The sequence below is a fragment of the Poecile atricapillus genome, chromosome 4, assembly GCF_030490865.1.
Source record: "Poecile atricapillus isolate bPoeAtr1 chromosome 4, bPoeAtr1.hap1, whole genome shotgun sequence".
Taxonomy (NCBI): domain Eukaryota; kingdom Metazoa; phylum Chordata; class Aves; order Passeriformes; family Paridae; genus Poecile; species Poecile atricapillus.
Genome location: NC_081252.1, coordinates 70,726,820 through 70,749,330, shown reverse-complemented (window position 1 = coordinate 70,749,330; position 22,511 = coordinate 70,726,820). Strand labels below are relative to the sequence as shown.

General features: G+C 43.4%; 1 protein-coding gene across 9 annotated transcripts in view; it reads left to right on the top strand.

The window, feature by feature from the left end:
• Positions 1–22,511, top strand: part of REEP1 (receptor accessory protein 1) — a 64,745-nt gene that overhangs the window by 26,738 nt on the left and 15,496 nt on the right. For 6 of the 9 annotated variants that reach the window (XM_058837965.1, XM_058837963.1, XM_058837968.1 and 3 more), the window contains exons 2-7: positions 266–338; positions 3,112–3,188; positions 4,976–5,096; positions 6,663–6,788; positions 13,642–13,692; positions 19,458–19,626. In XM_058837965.1, coding sequence (XP_058693948.1) covers positions 266–338; positions 3,112–3,188; positions 4,976–5,096; positions 6,663–6,788; positions 13,642–13,692; positions 19,458–19,626 — 617 coding nt within the window. The remainder of the gene's footprint in view (positions 1–265; positions 339–3,111; positions 3,189–4,975; positions 5,097–6,662; positions 6,789–13,641; positions 13,693–19,457; positions 19,627–22,511) is intronic. The other 3 variants (XM_058837966.1, XM_058837971.1, XM_058837964.1) reach the window with 2 other exon arrangements.

Here is a 22,511-nt window from a genome sequence, read left to right as displayed (position 1 = left end):
GGTACAGCTTTGGAAACCATTGCAAAAAAAAACCCAATGTCCTGAATCTCTTCTCTTCATTCAAGTCACTGGTAACAGATGCTCTGAATTCAGTGATGCAAAATCACTCCTGTACTGTACTGTATTTAGTGCACTCGAGCTTAAATCAAATCCCAACACTTTGCATCACTGCAAAAACCACATTTAAAACACAGGGAGGAAAAAAAGTCTTTCTCTCTGACAGGAAATTAATTTAATCCATTTATTGTTTGTTTGTTTTTTCCAGGCTTATATTTGGCACACTTTACCCCGCATATTATTCTTACAAAGCCGTGAAATCAAAGGACATCAAAGAATATGTGAGTAATGAGGTTTGTGGCTGTGCTGGGGGGTTATTTTCTAAGACTGCTCCTCACCACATTGGAAAGGTGTTGCCTGTATTCTGGGAAAGCTTATAAAGCAGTGCAAGGGGCAGACTGGCCTGAAGGTGGGCTGGTTGATTGCTAGGCATAAATGAGGTTTGGGTTTGTGCTTCTGGCTCCAGTGCAGAGCTGATGTGCTCCTTGACAAATGTCTGCTGTTCCTCTGGTGGTGAGATAAGCTGACTTAAAAGGTATTTGGCATCCAGAGCTTTGTGTGCTCTTCTTTGTTTCTGATGAGCAGCATAAATCAAAGCCTTTTCAAAAAGCCTTGAAGCTTTAACTGTTCATTCAAAACAAGGATAAGAGGAGGCAACTCGAAGTTCATGTGGCTGAATCCTCAGACAGAAACATCCTTCCTTGCAGTGCGACCTATTTACAGGCAGGTCTGGCAACTGGGTGTGCTCTCTTTGCTTTTTGCTGAAAAATCTTCCCTGGGCCCTGGTTACCAAAGGCATATGGGGCCATCAGGGAAAGTGAAATGAAGGAGAATCAAAAGTACTTGGATGCTGTCGGGGTCCTGTAGGATTTGTAGTGCCCTTCACAACCTGAGCTCTTTTAACTTCATTGAACCCAGCTCATCCTCCAGATCTCCAGAAGATTGACTCTTCAATCTTCTCAGGATCCTAGGAATAACAAGCCCATTTTCTCATCTGGATAACAGCATAGGTGTCTATCCCATTAAATCTTTAGTGCAAACTCAATCTGGGACTCACTGTGGCTGCTAAGAGTTTTGTTTATAATTTTCCTGCTTCAGGAAATGGTTTTGGGCATTTTGAGAATTGTAAGTGTTACAGAACACAGCAGATACTTCAGGCAAAATGTCTCTGCAGCCCTTACACAGCTGTGCTTCTCAGGGCTGCTTTGCTTGAAAATGCTGAAGACGTGCACAGGCATCTCCAAGCAGTGTCTGCCACTGATACTTAACATTTCCATAGTCCCTTTCTGGAAGGTATTTTGTTGAAGGGTCCAATTTCTATTGGAAATTCAATTGTAAAACAGGAACACACATCAAGTGAGGAACTCACATCAACTCACAAGACACTTGTGGTTGTGACGCAAATATGGGAACAACTGATCTCGTCTGCCCTTACAATTGATTTCAGTTTAACATTGCAGTTGTGGCAATGTATCCATTAAGGCTTGATTAAAAAGAAATAAAAATTAAGTAATAATTTAAAATGACATGGGAGGAACCTTCATTTATTAATCAAAACTTATATCACTCTAATGTAATTTTATTCTGCTTGGTAATAGTAATTTTGATGAATGTTTTAGGCTGATCAAAGCCGATCCACACCAGGTCTTGGTTTGTGTTTCAAAGTTTTGCTGGCAGTAATGTCTAACTGAGAGAGCCATGTTGGCACTGAGGCTCTGAGGAGTCACAGTTACATAAAAAGTCTGGCAGAAGCTTCACTGGGAAGATGATGCTCTCAGGCATTTGGCAGTGCCATTATTGCTGTAATGCTACATATAAATATAAATATGTACATAAATATAAATCCCAGGAGAGCAGCTATGTAGCAGAGTGACAGGTGCTCAGGGAATAATTCCAGTACCTACAGGGAAATGGAGACTATCAGTACTGCCCCACTGTATCGGGGAGAAGATGGGGATATAATTTCCAACCTGGTGAGATCGACATTTATTGGTGCCTCCATCTTCCATTCCCCAGAGCAGCACCTGGTGTAGGTATCCCTCTTGTACTGTCTTTCCTCCAACCTTTCCTTAGTCTATTGCAATTGTACCAGCCTTAGCTAACATGGCCCAATTCTCTAATTCATTGATTTTCATGGGTTTTACTTCCTTAAGCTTTCTAACATTCCAGCAAAGCTGCTTAGGGACCTCCATTTTCAAATGCACCTAATTAAACAACAGTTGCCAGTTAAATTAACAACTTTTGTCTCACCACCTTTTTCCATCCTAAGAAGAACCAATACTAGATGCTTCAGAATAGTTGAGCTGTGCTTTTAGATGCCATTTAGTGCTCAGTGAAAAAAATTCCCAAATTCCTGAATTACTTGAAGTACTACAGTTTATCTGACCAAGTCACCATCCCCAAAGGCTCTCTTGCTGGTTCCCAAAGGAAACCATCATCCATGACAGTGGAGTTTCTCTAGTTGAACAGAGACAGCACAGCCTCTCACTACCAGTGTGAGGTAAAACAGTCCCCTCTAAGCCCCAGGGAAGGGATTTAAACTATTGCCCTTTCCCTTGTCACTACATGGGGTTGGGTGGGAGCAGTCACAGCCACTCCAGGGCTGCCCAGTGAGTCAGTAAATGGTGGTGAGTTGGGTGACAGGATAGGCAGTTACCTCTTTGCCTTTTCCTGGCTGTAGGTATTATGTAAGTAATTGCATCTTAACTGGAGTTTGGCCAACAACTTTATTTTAACATTTGCTATTAACATGAGCCAAGTGAGATTTTTAAAGCCCTGTGATAGAGCTGTCATGTTCTACTGGCCAGTGGAGTTTCTGCAAGGACAGAGGCTGCTCTTCTTTTCCTAAGACCAGTCCTAAAGGCCGCTGTCACCTTCCCAAGGACCGTGTTGATCTGACACATGTTAAGTGGGGCAAACTGGCACCTTCAAGTCCACAGTAATTGCTAAATACACAATGGAGAGGGTGAGGGGGTAAGAATTTATTTTCCCATGAGAGTTATTCTGTGCACTTGTGCCTGTAAGAGATAGTTTGAGACTGTTTTTGTTTACCAGGTCAAATGGATGATGTACTGGATCATATTCGCGCTCTTCACGACAGCAGAGACATTCACGGATATCTTTCTTTGCTGGTAAGCACCAGAGGGGAGAGGCTCTTTGGCATGAGATGAAAAGAAAACAGAAATGTTTACAAGGGGGAAAAAAGGCACACAAATGTGCACTGACTCCTGTGCACAGGTTCAGCAGCTTCAAGTGCATAGAGGGTTTTTGTCTGCAGGAGACATGCTTCCTTTCTCAGTACTGCCACAGGAAAAACAAGAAAGTAGAAAGGCTCAGTGATATCTCATTAGTGGGAAATCATTACTGGAGTCTCAGGCCCTGCCTGTCAGGCACAGCTGACTGCCCAGTTGGACGCTTTCAGTGGTCATCGCATAAAAAACAGTTGATTTAGCTACAAGCAGAGTTTTATACTTGCCTGGCTGTATCCTACAGTAAATACACAGACTGTGGATCAGGTACAAGCAGCCCTGCAGCACAAGACTATGTAGGTTGCTGTGTGGGTGGTTGTTCCTGGGATGTTTTGCCAGACATATTCCTGGTTAGGTTGGGTTTCTGGTTTTATGGAGGACAGTGACAGTCTGCACTGATGTGGCTCTTTGGTGCCAGTGGAAGGATTCCTGGTAACCTTTGCCAGAATGAGAGCACATAAATTCCCAATTATCAGATTCAGTTCCTTTTGGATGCTCAGGTTAGGAAGTGTTTGCTGCTTGCTTGCCCTTTATTGTAAGGCCTTCCTACCAGAAACCAGTGAGATCAACAGACTTTAGGATGGAAATGTAACTGTAGCACATGGCCCTTACATCCTGTTCCTGCACAGCACTGCATGCCTTGAGTGAGTCCTTCCGATGAAGGAAATCGGGAGAACTTGGCAGCACGTCAGATCTATTGAAAAGGAGATAAAACCATTATTGTATGTCTAATTTGCATGCAGATCTACCTCTCCTGTGTTCATCTGTAGCTTTGTTATTTTTTGGAGAATGAATTATGTGGGTCTATCAGGAGAATTGGCAAAGGGCTCATCCAGCCTGTGAAATCAAGTGTGCTGTAGAGATCCCCAGTGAGGTGGGAGATCAGCCTGGCACATCCATGCTCAGAGTGTCAGACCTGGGTGCTGGCTGGCTCAGTGACAGCCCTGTGTGGCACAGCAAGAGCCTGTCTGGGTCCACAGCCATCACAGGTCTGTGCACTGCTCATGCTTGCAAAGGGTGACAATCGTTCATCACACTGCTGCTAGCAACATGCTGATGATGCTGGGTGGCCAGTCTTGAGCTCTGGGCTTTGTCCTCCAGAAAAGAGCCTGGATAATTTAATCTCAGGGTATCCCTAGCTGCTTGTTACAGCTAAAGCATGTCCTGCTGGTTCATGTCCTCTATATTTTGCAGCCCTACCTCAAAGTCAGTGTGAATCTGCACCTTTATGTTGCTTGGACAACAAAGGTTCTTGTATCTCAGCTTCAGTCATGTAAGTGTTAACTTAAAAGCTGAGAGGCAAAGAGATGGAAAGTGCATAAATATATCAATGAAAATACTGGTTTGCTGGTTTGGTCTTTGCTTTCTCACAATTACTGGGGATACTGTGAAGGCAACACCTATGATCTTTGCATATAGAAAGCTTCTCTTATCGCACATCAGAATCTCTTCCAGGCCATTAAATAATGGTCCTGATAACCAAGTAAAGATTCACCCACATGTGTCATTGAGATGTGTTCAAAACTGAGTCAATACGCTTTAATCTTTAGATTTTTTTGGTAGCAAAATCTGCCTTGAGCTGAGCTGGGAAATCCCTAACTGTGCTGAGCATCTCTAATTAAGGGCAGAGGTTAAATTGGGAGCAGACAGTAACCCTCTTCTTCTTCTAGGTTTCCATTCTACTATGAACTCAAAATAGCTTTTGTAGCTTGGCTGCTGTCTCCATACACAAAAGGCTCCAGCCTCCTGTACAGGAAATTTGTCCATCCAACGCTGTCTTCAAAAGAAAAGGTAATCACAGGTGCCTGGATCCTCTCTGGGTGGAACAGAACTATGGTGTGTTTAGTCCAGTCCCTGTGTCATTCATTTTTATGGAAGGATTTGGAGCTGCTGATTCTCTTCCTCTATCATTTGATCCCCTCCTTTGAGTTGGTGTTTTTGTTCTTTGTGCTTGTTGTGTTTTTAAATACTGGCATCTGTTCAGTGCACTCACAGTTATTAACTCATCTTTGTGCAGTTGAGAAGTTGGGAGGGAGTGGGATAAAAATACCTCCTGAGCTGCTTTGCATGTACTGGGCGATTATAACTGGAGTACTCTGTTGTGGCTGCATATAACAAATAGAGAAACTTGGTCTGGCAGCCAGGACTCCTCAACTTTGTTCCCAGCTCTGCCTAAAACATTGTACAGAAATGATACAAACAGCCCAGGCAGTTTAAAATGAGCTTAGCAGCTGTGAGCTGCCTGGCTGTGCAGTGTGGTGAAAAAAGGCATGTAGCATGTTGAGGTCCTAGGTTTAAAAAATGTCTTGCTCAAATTAAAGATGCTAATTTTGGGAGGGGGATATTACAGCTTGGATCATTTGCCTGCCTGGAAGATTACTATGGCTGTGAATGGGACACTATCAGGCAGATCAATTTGGCTCCTGTGTATAAATGGACCAAGAACAGCTATTGTCACATACCAACATGAAAACTGCTGAGTGACTGTTTCCTGCACTGGCACCTTGGAAATGAAAGCTCTCTGTTTAGCCACAGGCAGTGAAACAGCAGTTGGATCTCAGTCTTGTCCAAGAAGGACAGTGGGAATCAGTCCCCTGTCTCTGCTTCCCTTTTCTTGTGCTTCTCCCAAGCAGGGCTCATGCATTTTGAGTTGCCAGCTCTTACCTACAGGGAATAAGGAGAGCAGCCAGCAACTCCTCACAGCCTCCAGTCCCTACTAACCCAGCACATGCACCAGCTGAGTACTAGAAGTCATTGCTATCGTTATCATCCAGACCCCAGTGTCCTGAGGGAGGGAGAGTAAGGGAAGGAACCTCCCTAACTGTTTCACTGTATATTGAGCAGCATCAAAGTCCAGAAGCTCTGGCCCTACCAGTTCCATGGGCATCTGAGGCTGGACATCTCCATGATGTGCAGAGATATCCCAGATATTTCTGAGGCCACCTGTCCTGGACACAGGGCAATGCAGCTTCAGCTGCCCGGTGTCATCATATGATTATTTTTAACTATGAGGCAATCACATTTGTCTTTGGAGTGCATGGTTTGCAAATATCTATCAATCCATGTCATTCAGGCAGATTTCTCTTGCTTCTAGGACCTCAACTTTGGGTCCCAATCTTCCATTTGTAGAATAAAGAGTTCCCAAACCCTGCAATGGGGGTTACTGCCCCCCAGAAAATTTTCCTCTTTGCAAATATTGGCTGTGAGCTTTTTTCCAGCCACAGTGGAAGAAATAGGAGACATCCACCACCATAAAGTATGACCTGACTCTGCCAAGAGTTTGAGGCTGGAAGCACAAGCCTGAACTTGTCCTTCTTGTGCTTTTTTAATTGTTTGTTTTGTTTTCTGCTCTGACAGGAGATCGATGACTGCCTCATCCAGGCGAAAGACCGAAGCTACGATGCCCTCGTGCACTTTGGGAAGCGGGGGCTGAACGTTGCAGCCACCGCAGCTGTCATGGCAGCTTCAAAGGTAAAGGTGCAGGTCAGGATGGTGACTCATTAACATCTTATCTGCATCCAGTGCCAGCAGCAGCCACAGTGTGGAGAGGGAGAGATGATGGGCGTAGGGATTCTCTCATTGTTTTGTATAGTGACCTATAGTTTTGTGTAGTGACAGGAGAGAAGATGAAGTTCATGAAGGCTGAAAGTTCTTCTGCAAGGCATACACATACCATAACTTGTATATAACTCTCTGCAGAGATGTCATATAAGAGTGAATGGGAAGTGCCATTACTTGCCTTTGGAGGATGAGTAGCTATTGAATGAGGGGTCTCATCTGAAGGGGTGTATCCTCTACTCTCTTCCTGGCTTCGAGCTAAACCCAGAAAATAGCTGTTATCTGTTGTTCCTTTTCTTGCATAAAAGCTGCAAGGACATGATAACTGCATTTTGGGGTCCTGCCCTCTGTCCATGGGCTATCATGGCTTGGAGTCGATGTGCACAGTGTGTTTTAGAGATGAGACTTGGCTACTGCAAATAGCAGTTGCAAAAGCATAGTTAGCAACATATGGACAAGGAGGGTACTGGTAGTAGGAACAACATGAGAATGGGGGTTGAAGGAAGTTATTTTCCTCTGGCAAGTGCTTTTCCTGTGACCTCAGGCACATTAGTATATCTTGGCCTTACTTCCTGCAAAAATGCATAATGCATCCTTGGGAGGCCAAATACCATAAAGTCTATAAAGCCTGTTGAATGCAAGGTATTACAGAAGGGAGGAGCCCAAATCATGTGCCATGCTCATGGAATCACAAGAATATGCTAAACCCAAAAATTGTCTCCCTTTTCCCTACCTAGCATTGTGAGACTATGTTGTCAGGCCTGTCTTCTCCTGAACATTTCTTCTTCATCAGGGAGACTTTTCCAGCACAGGGACTGTGAAATAAACCAAATTTAGACTGAAACCTGGGATAAATGTGCAGCTAGGGCAGTGCTGTGTATCGTATGCCCAATGAAATGATATTTTTGTGATGCCTCCAGGACACTTAACACTTTTGCTGCTGCCATGTAAGCCTGAAGAAGTCCAACTGGGGACATAAATAGGTTCTAGGAATGCCAGTTTTGCAGCACTGCATTTGCTCTGATCCCCTTCCTACAAGGTACTGTAGACTGTCTGTGCTAGAGCTGTTTTTAGGACACAGTGAGAAACTATGTGTGAATCCCAAAGGGATTCTGGCTCCTGTCTAGGTAGCTCTTGAATATGAGAAGCTCAACAGTAACCCAAACCCACAGTGACAACCTGTTCCTCCATCAGGACTGCAACAGTGTCTGCATCAGCTGTTCAACTGGAATGAACAGTCAGCAGCAGTTTTCCTTCCCACTGTTCCATGTTTCTGGTGTTTTTCTTAAGAATCTCTCTGCCTTGAAATGTGGCTCTAGTGGCAATGGAGAAAAGAAGAAGAGTCTCCACGGTACAAGGAAGCCGTTGTTTTTCACAGTTAATGAAACTCCCCATTCAATGGTGGAAGAAAACAACTCTGTGACTCCTGTGGTATTACTGAACTGCACATTTGCCAACACAACTTGAGAGAAAACTGTTAAGATATTACAACCTGTAAATGGGCCAGAAAAGTCCTTCCTGCACACTACTTTGGGGAAGGGAAAATGATTTGTTAATAAGATTGAGAGGTTGTTATTGAATAGATTGATTTTTACAACAAAGCAAGGGCTGTTCAAATCTTTCCTTCAGCCTTGACATTTAAATTACTCTGAATGTATGAGGAAAAAATAGGACCCCTGGCTTCTTTCACTACTTTGGCCTGTGGCCTCCAGCAAGCTGCTTGTTTCTGTGTGCCTCAGGGTGCAGATCCAACAGAGAGTGTGAGCCAATCTGACAGCTCTCCTCCAAAGTGGGGTAGTGCTGCAGCTCCCAGTGTGCACCAGCATTTTGGACCTCCTCAGGTTATCTCTAATCTATCAGAAATAATCCTGCAAGAAAAATAAAGGGATATGTTTTTTTGAGCCCACAAACATATCATGAGTGCCTGAGCCAGCATAAGGAAAGGGATTGAACTGCATTGTGAGGAGCATGGCCAGAGGAAAGGAAAGCAAGATCATCCCTTCCTGGTCTTGGGAAGCAGACAGATTAACTGTGCTATTCATGGAGCTACACCCCAATCCGATCCCAGTGTGAAATCCAGGAATGGATAGAGCAGCTCCTGTCCCTTGCCCTTCTGAGATGGAATGTGCTGCTGCTCTGGCAGGGAGAGCTGCCTGGGGTGAATTACAGCCTGGTGTGCTGTGGTGCAGAAGTGCTGAGCTGGGGTTCCTCAGGTACTCAGGATGTGACTGGGAGGGTGTGGAGGTGTCTCCACGTAGCTGTCCCTGCTGCTGTGGAGTGAGTTTTTTCCCAGAGAGGAGTGATACCACAGGCAGGGGTGGGAACTGTTTCTGTTGCCCTGGTTTTCAGCTGCTGTCAACTACATGTCAACGCCCTTACTTGCTCACTTGAGAAGGTATGACTGAGCCAGATTATCCTGCGTGAGAGAGGTTTAAATGACTAATTATCTGGAAAACACTTTGAGCAGACAGATGCCAGACCAGACTGCAGTGCTGTCCCTAGGGAGAAGTTTCTAGGGAAGGAGGAAAGAGAATACTATTTCTAAGGCTTATCATGGCTTTCCCAATGCCAAGATTTAAGGGTATCCAGCTAGTCTGTGATAAGTGTTGAGTGTAGATGGGAAAGTGAGCGGTTCATTTGGTTTCAGCCTTTAAAGGATTGTGTTAAAATTGGAATCTATAGAGATGATGATTTATTCAGAAGCACTGAGCTCCTGCAGCTTCCATGGAAAACATGAGCTTTACCAGCAAGTGAATGTGAGGATTATTTACTGCTTCACTTGGATTACTGGGTGAGGAAAAGATGCTTTTGTATGCAGAAATGAACCCTCAGACTTTGTAAATCAACTTCATTGTAGTGGCAATACACAGTTAGCTGCTGGGCTGAAAAGGGACTCTGTACAGACCTGTTTTCAGTAAATTAGCTGAAAACTAAAGGCTCCTATACCTGGAGAACATGTCTCATGCTGTGCTTAGCCCTGTCCTCTCCTTTCTGTCTGAGCTGTGATCCATCATGGTCTTTTGTCTTTCATGGTAAAATCTTTGGGCAAGGCCTATATTTTAATTCTTTTCATCCATTATATTTTTAATCCATTATTTTGTCCACAATATTTTTTAATCCATCCTGTTTATCCATCATCTTTTTATTCGTGCATCATAATGCGTCATGCTCACTGATTACCGTTTGTGTGTGATAGGCTGCTGCTTATATATTTACTGCAGGCTAAGATGCTGCAAACTGTGCAAAGCCACACCTTCCTTATCTCTGATCCCCTGTCCCTTTCCCTTTTCTATTTTAAATATCCTATGGTTTCAGTTAGCCAATTACAGGCTTGTCCTTCCCCCTCCTCCTGCTCCCTGCCCCTGCTCTGTTTTGTTTTGAAGCCACAGTTGTGCTAATGCTGGCACAAACCTGTGCCAGTTCATTTTGCAGGCTGAGGAGCTGTCAGTGTCCCAAGCTCTGCTCAGCTGGCTCACTTGGGTGTTCTCTCTCTCTCTCCAGAGAGTCTATTTTTGATGCTCACTAGGCAAACAGAATGTTGCATATCTGGTTTATTACCTCTACTGGGTGCTCAAGACAGATCTTTTCCCTGCCCTCAGCAGCTCACATCCCCACCAAGGAGCATAATCTCATTTGAGGCTCTAATCCTGCCCTCATCACTTGGTGATTCTGTCACATGTGGTGACTTCAAGTGGGTCAGTCCTAAGTGGTAAGATTAAATGACCAGGCAGTAAATCCTGTGGCTCTTTGTGTGTTTTCAATTAGTTACAACTAATTCAGCCATTTCCATTCCTGAAGAGCCCTGGGCACTGACCACCACCATCTTTCCAGCTCACCTTGATGGAGAGAAAAGTGGAAAAGGAGCTTTTGGGTCACAGCAGAAGGGAGCAGCAGCAGCAGGGCAGTTACAGCCCCAATCATGGGGCTGCTGCAAGGCCTTGGCCAGGCAGTGCATCCATCAGATGGATCCTGGGCATAAGTGGGCTTTTCATTGCCACCAGTCAGGTTTCGGTGTAAGCAGCTGGGACACACATGGCTGCAACAAGGAGAGGCTCCAGAGGCTTGGAAGCAGCACCAGCCTTCTCCAGCACACCTGCATGTACTTCCTTGCTGTGACCACACTCCCAGCAGTTATCCTCCACCTCTCACCCTGAGCCTCCTACCACCTGCTGCTTTGCCATGTCCCCAGTCCCCAACTCTTCTACCCCTGCTTGCTTTCCCAGAAGCCTGCCCAGACCTGCCATTGCCTCCTGTTTTTCTACAACCCACACATCACCAGTTTTACACTCTCCCCCAGCTCTTTCTCTTTCTAGCTCCTGGGTTTCCCAGATCCTGTTTGGATGTAACCTTATTCCCTACCCTGAACAAACCAATTCTGCCGAACAGATCCACATCTTTCCCCACCTGAAGACAAATCCTGCTCCCAACCACTTAACCATCCCCAAGCTGCAGCCTCAACTCTTCTTTTCAGAGGAGATTTGGAGAAAACATCCCACTGCTAACAGATCAGTACTCCAGAGGTTTCTGATAATGCACCTTCCCCTGCCTTTCTCCTGCCCTTCTGTAGGTAAGGTGTCAGAGCATGGTGCTGTGGCCCATTGCGTGCCTGCTTTTACGCAGGGGAGTGGGGCACAGCGTGGTGCTGGCACTGGGCACAGAGCCTTGGCAGGGGAATTTAAACGAGTTGGAGGGAGCAGGCACACATGACTGGTGTCAGTGAAAAGCCCATTTGTGCCTAATAAGTCTGAGAAACAGTCCAAGAGCCTTTCATGGGTGGGGAAATGTGGCTCACGGTGCTGCTGGAGCCGGCAGTCACCACGTGAATCGTTAAAAGGAGCAGGCATGCAGACAGGCAGGAGGGTTTCAGGATGTGCATCCATCTGCTTAACTAATGCTCAGGAGTTCTGAACTGCAGCCTCAGCAGTTCTCAAACCACCTGTCTGGGCTGGCATTTCTATTCTATTCATTTCTATTTCCACCTTTGGGCTCACCTTCCCCTGGAGGGTTATAGCTTCATTACCTTAGGGCACCTTAGCCCAAGAAATTTATCAGGAAGCTTTTCAGTACATTTGCTGGTTTTTAAACCGGGACACTGGGAGGGAAATACCGGTGATGATTTGGGCTTTATCCTCTTTTAATTAATTTCTAGTATCCAGCTGGTGTAGCCAGTGCAATTGCCCAAAAATCAGTATTTAGATCCCTAATTTACCATGCATTTTTTACCTATTTACTGTGGAAACTGGGAGAAAAATACTTGTGTGTGAGAGATATGCTGCCTTTTGTGACATAGCAGTGGAGAACTGTACTGCTACTTGAATTGGGAGAGGGAGGCAAGGGTGGGGAGCATCCTTTCCCTTAAGATGCTTGATAAAGCCTCTTTGTAATGATTAGATCCCACTGCTCAGAGGGAGAGTGCTCCTGTGCTGAGCAAACATATGGGAGCACAGTTCTGACCAATCTGCTTAGCACCATATCTACGATGGCCACATCATGTGCCCTCATCAGCAACATGGCCTAGAGCTGCAGAGGTCAGGAGGGATTTAGAGTTCACAGTCTGAGAAGCCCTTGGGAACACTTTACTGCTATCTCAGAGGGGCTGAGCTTGTCGCTTTTGAAAGTAGCTTCTTTTAAAAGATCCCCATTTGGGATCCAAAATCAAAGATCTTGGAGCTATTTTATGCCAATAAAGAGGAAAAACAAATGGCTTTCTTAAAACATATGGTATCATGCCACTGATTACAGTACTTTATATTCTTGTCACATGTGACACATCTTTTATTCAGAAGTCTTTATGAATCTGTTTTTCACAAATCTATAGAATCCCAATGCTGTTTGAGTTACAATCCAGGTAACTTTTTTCAGTTTTTCTTTCATGTTGGCTGTTTCGTTGGTGTCTCCAACAAGCAAACAACACTCACTGAATGCACAGGGCAGCAGAACAAAAAAATAAATTTATACAGAGGGACTAGTGTGGGAGAAACAATAACAAAGAGTTCCCTGGAGAGGAAATTAACTGCACAAACAAAAAGGGTGGATGAAATTACATTTCCACCATCAACATTAACGTCATCTGGTTTCCCTTTGAGTCTTTATTACTGTCTGACATTTCCAAACAGGTAGCTCTTACAGACTAAGCATGGCACGCAGGCCCTGGCCATAAATAAGGATATTGTTTGTAGGATATTTGTGTTCATATGGTGGCAGAAGCCATTTTCTCCTTCACTCATGCCTGTGCTCAGACCATAAAGCTGATGATTTTGCTCAGGGCCTGCCTGCAGCCAGACATGAGGAAGCTTCTGTGTGCAAACTCCTGCTAGCTGCTGTGAACAATTCCCCACTGTCACCCTACTGCTCAGGAGAACTGTCCATCACCAGGACTGAAATGACTGCCACGTGTCCCTCACGTAGTCCTGGGCCTAAATTACTCATTAGGCCTGACACTGGGGATTTCTCCAGTGGGAAACATCAATCAAGTGCAAGGAGTGGAGCCCACTGTGTTTCTAATTTGCTTTAAAAACACGTGTTAGGTGGCACCTTGTCAGCTGGGTTTATGGAATAGTTTTTCCATCTCTCTGGGGAAGCTGAGGAAGGAAGAACCTATGTTCAGAGGTCTAGTCCACAGGTGGGTGTCCCTGCTTTTTATGTGTATGTGAGTCCCTGCACATGGTGCCCACTGTCATGCTCATGTCTCACCTCAATTACTTATGCTTCAAATAGATCTTATTCTCAAAGCTTTTATGTGTGTTGCCACAATGGCTCTCTTTTTTCCCTTTGCTAGGTCTCTCAGCTACTTCATTTACACTTGTATTTGGACCAGAAAAAAGGGCAGGTAATCTGCTGAGTGCTTTTACTAACCCCTAACTAATGTCTGCTCCCTGTTAGACTAGTTGTTAGACTAGCTGTTAGACTAGTTGTTTGGACTGTTTTCAGCTGACATTGGTCTGAGGCCAAATGCTGTCTGCTCTGCTTCCAGTGGGTAGATCCTGCGTGCTGAGCTTTAAAAGCCTGTCCTTGCTCTCATTAGCAAATTGCCTTCCAAGTCCTCTGCTGGCAGTCGAAGAGACTCCAGCTCCAGGCAGGGAGCTTTGTACATGGAACACTCATTTAACTGGGCTGATTGCTCCTTCATTGGCCAAGCTGCTGTGTTTGCTGCTGTGCTCGCACTAATGGATGAAGGGAGCCTCTCTTCCTCTGCTGTGATCCCTGTGAGGATGGTTGGGGTTGCAGTGGAGCTTTTGAAGGATCTCTGACAGGTGTGGTTGGAGCAGTCCTGCTGACACCGTAGCCACAGCTGACATCCTGGGAATGTGCACTACGCCCTGTAGGGGACAGTGGCAGGATGGAGGCTGCAACGTGCATGCAGTCATCTGTGGAGGAGGACTACTAACCACAGTTACAGCAAAAAGAGAGGAGAACATTAACAGATTGACTATTGTGCTGGCAGTGTGCTGAGTGTGACTTAGTGTTCCCTTGCTTGTCCATTAACTGCTGATCCTAAGAGGCAGAAGGCCAGGAGGTGCCATCCTGCATTAACACTGATTGTATTAAAAGCTTCTCTTTTGTGATGTGGCAGTTTTGGGTTCCTGATTTTTCATGCTGTGTCATGGTTTACACAGCTGCAAAATGGAGTTTTTAGATATTAGAGGTGTTTTGAAGCCTAAATAATGTTTACAGATTTCTTTCATATTTTCAAACTAAAGGAATGATGAAATCTATAACTGTTATTTGTTTATATTTAGATCATATTCAATGGGACTGTTACATAAATTTCAGGTTTTTAAATTATGTGCTTAATTTTATTTACTTTAGCTTTTGCTGCCTACGTACATGAAGTATTTATAATAAATAATTCTATTGAATGTAAACCCAGTTTTTCCCAGACTCCTGAAAAGTTTTAGTTCAAATGGGAATGCAGAGGCTGATTATAAAGTGGTACAGGAAATTAAGACGGTTCCAGCTCTTTCTGATTAAGTGCCTTTTACAGGGCTTGTCACAATGCAGATGTCAGTTTTTTGAAAGTGCTTCTGATCCTTCCAGGCCAATACTGGTTGCATCAGTGTTTGTGCTCTGGACCCAAGAGAGGTTGATGTTTGTTTCTGGAGATGATGATGGTGATGTCTGCAACATGAAGAGGAAGGCAGTGTACAGGTTGCTGGCTCTGGAAGTTCAGTGTTTTAATACTGTTTTGTCATACTCTTTAAGGCAAAAAGGACAGAATGTGCTAGGTGTGGGTGTGGAAGGAGAGTCTATAATACAGCTGTCATTTTGACCAAATCAGGCAGATATACTTAAATTAGTTTTAGATTAATTACTATGCCAAGTGGATGTGAGCTTTAACTTAGAATCACAAATGAGCTTCTGCAGCTTGTCTTGATGGCCAATGCCCTCATACTGTTGGTGCAGTCATTAATCTAAATAAGGTTGACACCAATTGAGAGCAGTGACTGGGAAGTGATATTACCATGTCCGTTTTAGTATTTGTCTTTTATTCTGTTCAGTAGCACTGAGCCCTGGCTCTTCCCTGTAAGAAGAGAACTTGTGAGGTTGGTAGATCCTGGGGGAAGAAGAGGCAAAGGAAGCCTGACGAGCTCCACTTTCAGTTTGTGCTGTACCTTTACCTATATGCAAGATCAGATGAATGTGGGGACAGATGCACCGTAGTGATCAGGGAACAGAGAGACTGTCCTACCTGTGTCCCCCAAAACCTCACTGTCTGGCAAACTCACTGTCTGTAAAATCAGAAGTGCCATGCCCACAGGCATGGTCCATGTCTTAAGAGAAGCTGAATGAGAAATTTAGTCCAGGCAGGGCGTCTTGTTCTTGTGCCCAGGGAAATTAAGGCTCAGTTTTCCAGCACCATTTTATGCTTGTGTCCTCTAAAGTCCCAAAACCATAAGTCCCACACTGCCAGCACAATCCTCCTGACAATTGTTGGTGTTCAGTGAGGAGGAGAGAGAGGTGGTGTCATCCTTAGTCCCACAGCCCTCCCAGCCACAATTTTCAGAAGGCTGTGTAATAACATCGAGCTGTTTCTCTGTTGGCACAGTGACATGGTGCTACTACAGCTACTGTCATGATGTTACTGCTGTCACACTCTCCAGGATAAAACTAACCCAGATCTGTGTGGATGTGCTGCAAGCATGCCTCTGGCCTGCAGCTTCAGGACATGGATCCTCTCTCTGTGCTGAAATTCCTGGGATATCTCTCATGTCTATAGCAGTTGGAAGAGCATCTGCACGATCATGGCCACAACACTAAACAAAAATCCCCCAAACAGCTGGTCTTCTTCTTCCACATGATTGTTTTAGCAAAACACAGCCCAAAACATGTGCTTTGCTAAATCTGTTCTGTTGAGAAATAAAGCTATGAACTTATTTTCTTTTGCTAATAAATGATGAGACTTTTTGTGGAATAATAAGCATTACACCTGGATAAAGTCTTTATTTCTAAAACACAGCTCTGCAACCCTCACCATGCTGGCTTTTCAAATGTTTCTGATTTCATATACACCAGCTGCTTATGCAGCAGGGAAATAAAGGTTGGCAAACAATATTTTCCATTTTACTCTGACACCATCCCTATTCTGTGGTAATTTCTGTCACATTTCTATTTGGGGTCAAGTAAAAATGTGGTAACTTGGAAAGAACTGTGAGTGTTACACTGTATTCTAGGAGCAAGTAAATAAAGTCTATCCCTGGAAAGGCCAAAGGTGCAGAAACTGGAAAGAAAGGAAATGGAACTCTGCAGGTTTTCACAGGTGTTCAGTGCCTTCACTTAGCCCAGGCATTTGTTGTTCTTGCCATTTCTGATATTTGGGAAAAAATTGTTTCATAGAATGGTAGGAACAGTAGCAGTAATATTTTGCTATTACTTGTCTTATAAACAATCTTTATTTTTGCTGTTAGAAACTCAAGTTAAATTAAAGCAAAAATTCAGAAAAGGAAATTTTAGTTCTTTTTTTCACAGAGAAAGTAAAGTTATTTAGCTCAGCTGCTTCAGTCTGTGCTCAAGGCTCTATGTTATACATTGATGTAATAGACCCACAGATGACAGGCACATAGCAGGTCCCTGTTTCAAAGCTCTCTCTGGAGCCTTTGATCATTCTATGCTGCTGTATCACAAAAATATTAACACAACTTCTTCATTTTCAATGTGTTGGTGTCATCTTCCCTGCCAGGTTAGTCTGACACATGAATCTCGTCTCTAACCTGACTCATGTCCACATACATAAATTGCTGGCTGGAATGAAATGGAATTTGGGTTAGCTGGCTGAGCAGAGCAGCTGGGGGGAGGTTAAAAGCCTGAGCCCTGCTGACACTTGAGCTGGGTGTGAGGGAGGCATACAGCACTCAAGTTACAGTTCATCACTTGCTAACCCTCTGGCTTTGCTGGCCCAGACATTCTGCAATAGCAAAATATTATTTAATGGTCAGCTTGCTCTCACTGGAGATCTGTCTGTTGTAATCAGGCTGCAGGGTAGGATATCTTGTGTTGGCTTTGAATCAGGCACTGAGAATAGGGTGTCTGTGCAGGAATTCAGTGGAAGTTCCAAAACCCATCCAGAACTGTACTGAGCTCTGGGCAGCTGAGATCTCAGCCAGCTGACCAGCCATGCAAGGCAACTACACTTACCAGCCCAGTAACATTTGCAGAGTAAATGTAGCTTACACTGGCCCAAGAGGATTAACTGGAGATGCCTCTTGGAGTGAGAACACACCCCAAGAGTGGCTCAGCCACTGGCAGGAGTAGCCAAAATTCAGGCATCAACTTGTATGCCAGGCTGGAGAACGCGAGGGCAAAGGTGAGTTTAGCAAAACATAAATTCTGAGGACTCCACTGCCAGGCATATAAAATCAGCAACATAATATGTCTTGGTTTATAAGCAAAGGAGCCACATCAATTTAAAATATTCTGCTTTTGGAAGTAGAATATGTTAGTGGGAAAGAGTAAAGTAAGTCTGCTGCTACTCTGTAATGTTCTGCAGGAAAGCTAAATGTAGAGTTAGAAAGAATTTTGTACTCATTTTTCTTTTACAAAAAGCTTCAGGCTGAAAAGTTGGGAGATTACTGATCTGTCACTTTCCTCGAATGTAAAAAGTGCAGACTGCCACAGTGACTGTAGGTATAAGCACCTGATGCCCTCACCTTTTACACACCATAAAAATAAGATACTGAGGAATTTGTATGAGGTAGAGGCACTGTTTTTCCTTTGCTGTGTGTGCAGGATTTCTGAAGTGTTGTTGATAAATCATGAAGTAAATTGTTGCTTTGCCTTCCCAAGGGGTCAGTGCCACTGCATAACAGCTTTAGCAAGGAATGTGTCCAGTCTTACCTTCGACTGTAGCTGTTCAGGGTGAGTCCTTTCTCTCTGCCAGGCCAGCACCAGAGTGAATTCTCCACTGGCCTTGACCTGCACCTTGGGTCAGGATACTCAAAGCTGCAGCCCAGAAGGGAGCAGTGACATGTTCTGGTCCAGCCCCAGCCTAAGTCCTCTGGCAACAGTCAGGCTGTGCTGCCTGGACAAATACAAGTCTAGATGAAAGTGGTGGGTGAATTGCTACAGGTTTCCTTATCTTTTGTTAAACAGGAGAATATTTACTGTCTGTTATTTGCCTTTCTGATTTCATCTCAGTCAAAGCATCCACTGAATTTTTCCTAATTTACAGTTGCAGAAAGAATGTTAGAATCAGGCTCTGTGTGTTTACTTCAGTGGTTTTTTCAAGATTATATGCTATGAAGTATCTTTCAGATCCTCCCCCCTTAATAAAATGTTAAAACATAAATATAATTTTTATCAGTTATACAATTTATATTCTGAATGTCATTTAATGTAGCTCAAAAAATCCATGATTCTCTATGGATTGAATTTTCTCGTGTTCCTACTTTATGGCTATGAGGGTTACAGAATATTTACAGTCAACCTTTTGATGAGATGCAGTTTTAAATAGAAAGTGTCATTTAATCAACCCACTCTTTGCAGTTACATTCCTTTGAACAAGGAGTATCTTTGTCGTAAAATTGAGAATTAGTGTAAAAAGAAAGAAAAATATTGAACTAGTTAATTTCTTCCTTAAGCTGCATGAAAAAAAAGAGATTGTTATATTTCCTGGAATGTAATAGTATCTTTTTATTGCTTTAAAATTTCAAATTTTCTGTGCTGTAGTAATGTTGTGTATTGCTGAGAATGGCTGGGTGAATATCATCATAGATGATTAACTTTAAAAGGGAGTTATTTTGATGCGGGCCATTTAATTGTGATTCTGAAGCCAAGCTTCTGTTTGACTCATTCCTAGTGAAGGAAAGTACCCTACTAGAAAGATACAACATCCTGCTCCTTTACACATGGCCAAGACTGCTCTGTACTCAGATCACTGCAATGAAGAATCAGTGATGTTCGCCATGGAGCCACTCCAAAAGGAAGAGCCAAGAGAGGGAATGATGCTTTTAGCAACACATTTTTGTCATCTCTAAGTTACTGGACCACACAATTTTCTTCTCTTCCTATTGTCCTGATGGATGTCAAGGAGCAAGGGAGAAAAAAAGGTCTCAAAATATTGGATCTAACTTTGTGTTCTTTATTTGCTTATTTAACTAGGGACAGGGAGCCCTGTCTGAGAGACTACGGAGCTTTAGCATGCAGGATCTCTCGACAATTCGTGGAGACAGCAGCAGCACTGTTCCTCCTTCGGTCACTGTACGAACAAGTAGCAAACAGAGCCACCCAAAACCATCCAGAAGTGCATCAGAAGGCACTGGCAGCTCAGGTAAGTGCCAGTGTTATTTTCAGTGTTGTGTTGTCTGGAATATCACACTGTTCAATGAAGTCATGCCCTTGGCAGGAACAGAGAGAAACAGACACTGCAGGCAGCACATACCAGGGTTCACAGGACACAGCCTTGCTGTTGACTCTCTTGGCACTTAGGAGAAAAAAAGCAGCATCATCATTTGATGATTACTATTCCTGGCTGGTACAAAGGATGGGACTTGAGCATGCAGAGAAGCCAGACTCTGTCTTTGAAACCTGAGCTGGAGAGTTGGGCTGGGGGCTGCAAGCCATGCTGAAAAACACGTGTCTCCTAAGGGCAATGTTTGTTCTCTAATTCTGAAAGAACAAAGGCAAGAAATATGCTGTAAGTAAGATCCATTCCTTAGGATTCAGTTAAAAAATTTATTTCAAGTTTGATTAAAGAAATATTTTTGAGTCCAAATCCCAAACATTTAATTGGAGATAGCTTTGCAGATTAGATCTCAGAAATTGAGACATGGAGGGTTATCCCAAGCAGGTGGCACCAGATGGCTCCTGGGATTCCCACACACCACCAAAGATCACTTGACTCCAGTGCTGTGATGAGAAGCCACGGAAAGTTGCAGGCGTATTGCACTTGGTAGCTTGTGAAACATATGCTGGCAAGTCAGAAATTCAGCAGTTTCGACTTGTGTGTGTTGAGGTCTGTGCAAACACTTGCAGTGTTTCAAGCCTGGGTAGTTGCTACCCCTTCTAATTTGCTTTAGTTTTGGAATGGTATTAGAAACGTCCTGTTCACCCTTCCTAAAGAGTATCTTTCAAACCTTTTACAAACTCTGTGAATCAGACTTCTTTTTTTAAATATTATCTGTTGAATACATTTTCTTTATGGGTAAACTGAAATGTTGGTGCACAGTGGTTTTATTCTCATCTTTATATAAGGTCTTGTGTACACTTCTCTTGAAGTAATAAATCTGGAAATAAGGTGTTCACACGCAGAATATAAAAGTCTTTAAAAAAATCACATATTTAGACCAGAATAGATAATGCTATAAATAAACCATAATTTAGTTATCTTAATTCCATGTTGAGTAGAGCAGCCTTTGTAGTTTTGCTTTTGAGACAGTGGAGTCAGCTCACTTGGCCACAAACCCCTTCTCAAGACACAAGAGTTTTTTATTTTGGTCTGGTTTTGTATCCATAGTGTACAAGGATCTCTCAGATTGAATTTCTGAAAAAATGTTCATAAACTTTTTGAACTCAGCCTAAGTGTTTATCAAAAATTTTTGGATTCAAGTAATTTGAGATTTTAGTTGTTTTGGTTTTTTTTTTAAATCTAAACTGCACAAATTTGCAAAATCTTCCAAGACCTCTATCTGTCCTATCTCACTTGATGATTTCATTGAGGTGCCTAATTCTCCACCTGCAGAGAATACAAACAGACTCCTCTTGCAGCTGGTGGGAAACTCCAGCCATGAGCTTTGCTTTAAAGTGAAGGATACAGTTCTGGTTTCTCCAGTCCTTGTGCTGTTTCATGTGGGCACTATTTTGTATGTGGTCAGAATGTCTGGAGGGGAGAACTGATCAGTCAGCTGTCGTGTGTGTGTGTGTGTGTAAGACTGTGATGTGTCAACCAAACTGTGTCACATTGTGAGTGCCATGTTCTGCTGACAGGACACTGCTCCAGGCACACCAAGCCCAGACATAGTTCCATTATTCCACCTTTCATATTTGTTCAGTTGGAGAGCTGGACATAAGCAAGGGACAGACCTAATTTGCCTCTGCCCATTAGTGTTCTATATGTATATGTAATATATGCAAATGTGAGAATGTGCATGAGCAGTCACTACAGAAGAGCAGACACAGTTCTTTCTCCTGTCTCAAAACCCTCAGATGGCATAAATGTCCCTGTCAGATGTCCTCACTGCCTCACAGAAACATTGAATTCCTCTTTTTGTTACCTGCTTTAGAGATTGTGGGACACAGTCAATGTGGCATCAGATGGAGTCAGCAAAAATGATCCAGACTATGTGTTTGGCATGAAGGTGTTGACATTTTCAACAGGCAACTTTTCCTAAGAATTACAGAACCTGCTTCTGTTTTCCTGATGCTCTATCACCTTACATCAGTGACCTGTTACGCAAAGTAGACTTCAAGCAGATATTTTTGTTTTGACTTTTTTTCTTTTTAGAGGTATTTCTCTCTCTTTTTTCCTTCTATCCTAGTCCCACTGCAAATCCACAAATTATGTTAGCAACACTAAAAAAAGAACCAACACAAAAAGAAACATTGTACCCTTTCCTTCTGCGAGTGCTTTATTCCCAGTGTTCTAAGAAAAACCTTAAAACAGGAGGCTAATGATTCCCCCCAAAACCCTAAAGTTTTATATAATTCAAAGAAGGCTTATGTTGATTGTCCTTGACTGCTGCCACCTAGAATTGTGCCTGCTCCTTGATCTCTTTGTGACCGCATTAATTAAGGGAATTAGCTGAGGGCTGGACTTAAAGGTTATGTTCACAGTGAAGAACACAGAGCCATGCTCTTACCTGGTGTGTTTTCTGACTGACAAGACAGCAGAGCTCAGTTTCTGAGTGGTAATAGCCTTGCTATTATAGAATTTTAGATTAAGCACTCAGGAAAGAAAAGCAGACCAAAACCACCATCCCTTCTTGATGAGAGCTCTGAAACTCATGTGGTTAGAATTAAGGTATAGCTGGAACAATGATGGCTGAACATAAAAATGCATGTTAACTAAATTAGCCAATAAAAGCTAAATCCCTGTCATGAAAGATGCTGGGAGCTGACCCCACTTGGGTCTGCTGTAAATACCAGCTAGAAGTGATGGCTTTGCACTGTGGTGGTCCCTTCCTCAGGCACTGATCTTTGCTCTTTTATGCTGAATAG